This window comes from Perkinsus marinus (assembly GCF_000006405.1).
Source record: "Perkinsus marinus ATCC 50983 genomic scaffold scf_1104296972422, whole genome shotgun sequence".
Taxonomy (NCBI): Eukaryota; Perkinsozoa; order Perkinsida; family Perkinsidae; genus Perkinsus; species Perkinsus marinus.
This window is the reverse complement of record NW_003201757.1, coordinates 145,682-149,609: the sequence shown is the minus strand read 5'-3', so window position 1 is coordinate 149,609 and position 3,928 is coordinate 145,682. Positions and strand designations below refer to the sequence as shown.

At 46.5% G+C, this 3,928-nt stretch overlaps 2 protein-coding genes across 2 annotated transcripts in view; one reads left to right on the top strand and one right to left on the bottom strand.

The window, feature by feature from the left end:
• The window catches only part of Pmar_PMAR028024 (hypothetical protein), a gene marked incomplete at both ends in the record, with an annotated part of 5,701 nt that extends 4,600 nt beyond the window's left edge, over nt 1-1,101 (top strand). The window contains 3 exons of the mRNA XM_002766598.1: nt 347-527; nt 576-928; nt 1,081-1,101. Of these exons, the coding sequence (XP_002766644.1) occupies nt 347-527; nt 576-928; nt 1,081-1,101 (555 nt within the window). The remainder of the gene's footprint in view (nt 1-346; nt 528-575; nt 929-1,080) is intronic.
• A 220-nt stretch (nt 1,102-1,321) lies between these two features.
• On the bottom strand, nt 1,322-1,471 carry Pmar_PMAR028023 (hypothetical protein; the record flags this gene model as incomplete). Its single annotated transcript, XM_002766597.1, has 1 exon — nt 1,322-1,471. The coding sequence occupies one exon, from the start codon at nt 1,469-1,471 to the stop codon at nt 1,322-1,324; it is 150 nt and encodes a 49-aa protein (XP_002766643.1).
• Between the last annotated feature and the right edge of the window lie 2,457 nt (nt 1,472-3,928).

Here is a 3,928-nt window from a genome sequence, read left to right as displayed (position 1 = left end):
ATTAAACTGCTTCATCCGCTCAACGGCAAAGTCGGCCCGGCAGACCCAAAGCGGCAATCGCTTACCTGCCTTCGACGGTGATACTAGTCTGTGTTAATCTGCAGTTAAGCCTAGCCTAGTTCTCTTGAGTCACGAATGATGAATACTTCGTACGATAGAGCTAGTTCGTGTCGAGCGAGGAATCCATTTTGAGAGTCAATGACTGTCAGTGTTTGTTGGACATGATGATGATAAGTAAACATTACAAGTTTACTTGGGTTCGGGTGAGACTCGGTTTGTTATCGTTCGGGTTCGAGGTTCTGTGCTTATTACTACTGTCACTAATAATTTGCCTCCTTTGTTTCAGAGTCCATATCCCGAAGACGAAGGTGCGTGTACGCTCACTGCCGATTTTCATCTCTCCATCACGGTCCAACGAGTGCCACGTCCTACCCGGTGCTCTTGCGTATCGTGTCGGTTCTTCAGCGAAGAGTTTCGCAAGACAGTCTTAGCTGCCACTTCCCAGCTCCCTAGTGGCGGTTCCAAACGTGAGTTACAATCGGGATGCTACAATTTTATGTGCTTCGGTTTGTCAGGTTCTTTTCGTACTCCTACTGAGCGTCCTGCCTCTGACGATGCCACTGTTGACGAGTATAACGGTATTTATGGGAGGAAAAATGCTCAGTACAACTCTCCAGATGGATCTACTACTGAAAGTGATGCCTTTACCGCCACTCCGGGTTGCCCTCCTTCCGCCCCGTCCTCCACCTCCTCTACACGAGTCGAGCGCGACTCTCCCTCACCCCAAACCGTGTCTTACTCTCGTTGGCGCTATGATGCTTATCTCGTCCACAGAGGGCCTCGCCAGACGTTTGATCCTCTCGTTGATTTCTCTATTGTGTTTGGCGGCAGCAGTTATGATGCTTTAGATAGTATCCAGTCATCCCCTGTAGTATTCGGTGTCAGTTATTGCTTCCATCGAGCTTCAACAATAATAATATGACTGTGTTGTACGTTCACATTCCCTTACGGTTTTTGGTCGATCAACTGCGTATGATGCTTACTCACACTATTGACGTTTCGCCATACATTGTCTTTCAGGTTTATGACGACTGCAGTTAATAGAGTAGTGTGGCAGCCTCGTTGGTGGTGCATGCGGGTTTCTTTGCCGTTGTCGGGGTGGTCGGGTAGGCTCTTCGGAAGAGCCTCTTCCCTTGTGCGTTGTTTCAGTCGGTCGTCTCTTCGTCACTACTCCCTCTTCGCTGCACTGCTTGTACTACAAGCCTTGTAGTATCAAGTCGGGATTTGCTAAGTTTGTTTCCTGCTTACGGTATTCTTATTATCACTTAAGTGATTGCTTGTAGCCTTCTTTGCTGGTGGTGGTGGTCTGTGTGAGAAGGCGTGTATCTGTGTCGTTAAGAACAGTTTCGATAGTGTCGTGCGTAGTCGGTATGTTACTTTTGCACTTAGTTTGTGTGTTATTTGATGCCATCAGTAGTAGTTAGTGTTTTGTTAGTGTCTTAATCATGTCGTTTTTATGTTGTGTCAGTGTAATTTCTGGTTAGTGTTCGTTTAATGTCAGCTCCAGATGAGTATCTTTATCGGCCAAGTAGAGGGGTTTCCAAGACACGGCCTCCGGCTTCGGGTTATATCCCCTCTTGCCTGTCAACGTATCGCCCCCCGTCGAGCCGTCAATCGGTGATGTCTTCACCATCCCGCTGTTCACCAACTTCGCCGTCGTTTGTGTCATCATCACCATCATCATCAACATCTTCATTTGTTTCTAACCTTCCTCTTGTGGTGGATAATGTATGCATTATCTCGGTTTCGTCCTCATCGTCGTCTCAATCGTCGATGTCCGTGGCAGAACCCGAACCTGAGCTCGACATCCCGGAGGATGCGGTAAGTTTATGACTTAGTCTTTCATCGACTACAATAGTCTTAGTTGTTTCGGCTTTCGTTGTGGATTATTGCCTGATTTATTAGATGCTCGAGTACCTTCTTGCCATCGATGAAGATGACGACGACGGTTATTATTACCAAGACGACAATGACAGCAACAAGTATTTTTTTTCCAAATGTGGTGTCGTCCGCCAACCCCTCTGCTCCTAAGAGGCCTTTCTCAACCGCTGCTACTAAGACTACCACAACAACATGACCGTCTGTTGATGAACACGGTATTTCACTTGATCAGATTTCGGCTCTGGGGTCACTTCCCCCTTCCACTTTCTTCAAACCCCCTGCAAAACGTCGCCGTAGGGGCAGACCAAGTACTACTGCTGTTCATCATCACAACGACGACGACGACGACGAATACTACGACGATAAGAGTAAGGACCCGGACTATGTTGGGGGGGGGAAGAGAATGAAGGAACGACGACGACAACGAGGAGGAGAAGGAGGATGGTGAGGGAGACGAAGCAGACAAGTGTGGTCATGGTGCCAATGATGAGAACAAGCGTGCTCATTCCAAAACCAATTCTCGCAAAGGTAAATCTTCCTCTGGTAAACCCTTAAGGACGTATAAATTTTGGTCCCGCTCCGAAGTCATGTTACTCATAGCCGGGGTGGAGGCTCTCGGGCCGAGAGTCTCGGCTTCAATTGGGCTCTTATTAGTCATCGCTATTTCCGTAATAAATCAATACAGAGGGCGGTCCGTTCAGGGCAGCAGTGCCGTGATAAGTTCCGCCCCTCGCTTGCTACGGGTAATCTTTAGCATGCTGTTCGGGTTCGGGAAGTTTGCTTCCCCTCTTACCGTGTCGTGCAATTGTTGATCGGTCAGGTAAAATAGAGCTTACGGAGCCTGAAGATGTCGTCGCCAACTACTCACACATTAAAGTGAATTTAACGAGGGATTTCGAAGACAGCTTCAACGGTGGTATCACGCCTAGTAGTCCCTCATCGCCATCCCCGTATCCATCTATGCCGCCAAATTCTTCGATGCCGTCATCGTCATCATCGTCATCATCATCGTCGTTGTCATAAGGAGGAATTTTTCATGTGAGTCGACCACACTCTTTATAGCATTTTTACCATTAAGTTTCAGGTACATCCCGGAGCCGTTTGATTGATATCGTATTTGCTTCTATTACTACATCCCTTTTTCACTACTATGGTTCACGACGCCCATCAAGGTGCACTCAAGGCATGTCGTGAAGTCTTACCAAACGTGAGGAACGGTAAGGTGGAACCCTGAATTGACCTAGGATCACTCGCAGCTCAGCTGCTAGTCATCAACACGAAGTCAAATGAATTGAGTTGAGAAGTAGTCAATCATAAGGACACACATGATAGACTAAACGTTGACGGCCCATCATATACAATGCTCCAAAATGAACCTCTATACAGCATGTAAGACATCATAATCGTGCTATCCAGCTGAATCATTCAGCCTGAATGTGGATGTAGACATTTGAGAATGAAGATGTAAGTTGCATGCGTCCCGGACAGGTCCCAATGAAGGGACGCTGCCCGGGCCGCGAAATCATTCTTAACGATCAGCTTGATGTAGAACTTCGCAGCAAATATATTTGAAAGATATGATGCTGATATCGATTTGAAACACCATGTCAATTTCCATTATAGCCTCATCTACTATCTCCTTGTGAAAATCAGACTTTGAACGATATACAGATATCCATGATCCTATTGAACATGAAAATTGAAATAGAGTTGAAAACAGAAATTGAATTGAATTCATTATGGAATCAACACGGCCACTCGGGTGAACATGTTGTCGAGTGGTTCGTATGCGATTTATACGTCGTTGCAATTATACTATCAGCGGAATCGATTCCCGCCTTTCGTCGAAATTGAACTTAATCCAGACATGCCGGCGAAATTGATTGTACTAATGACACGTGTCGTCGGAATTGACTTTTCTATCGAGCGCGCAGGCGAAGTTGATCCTACTAACTTAGTAGTACTATGGCATCTTGGCTCGGATGAT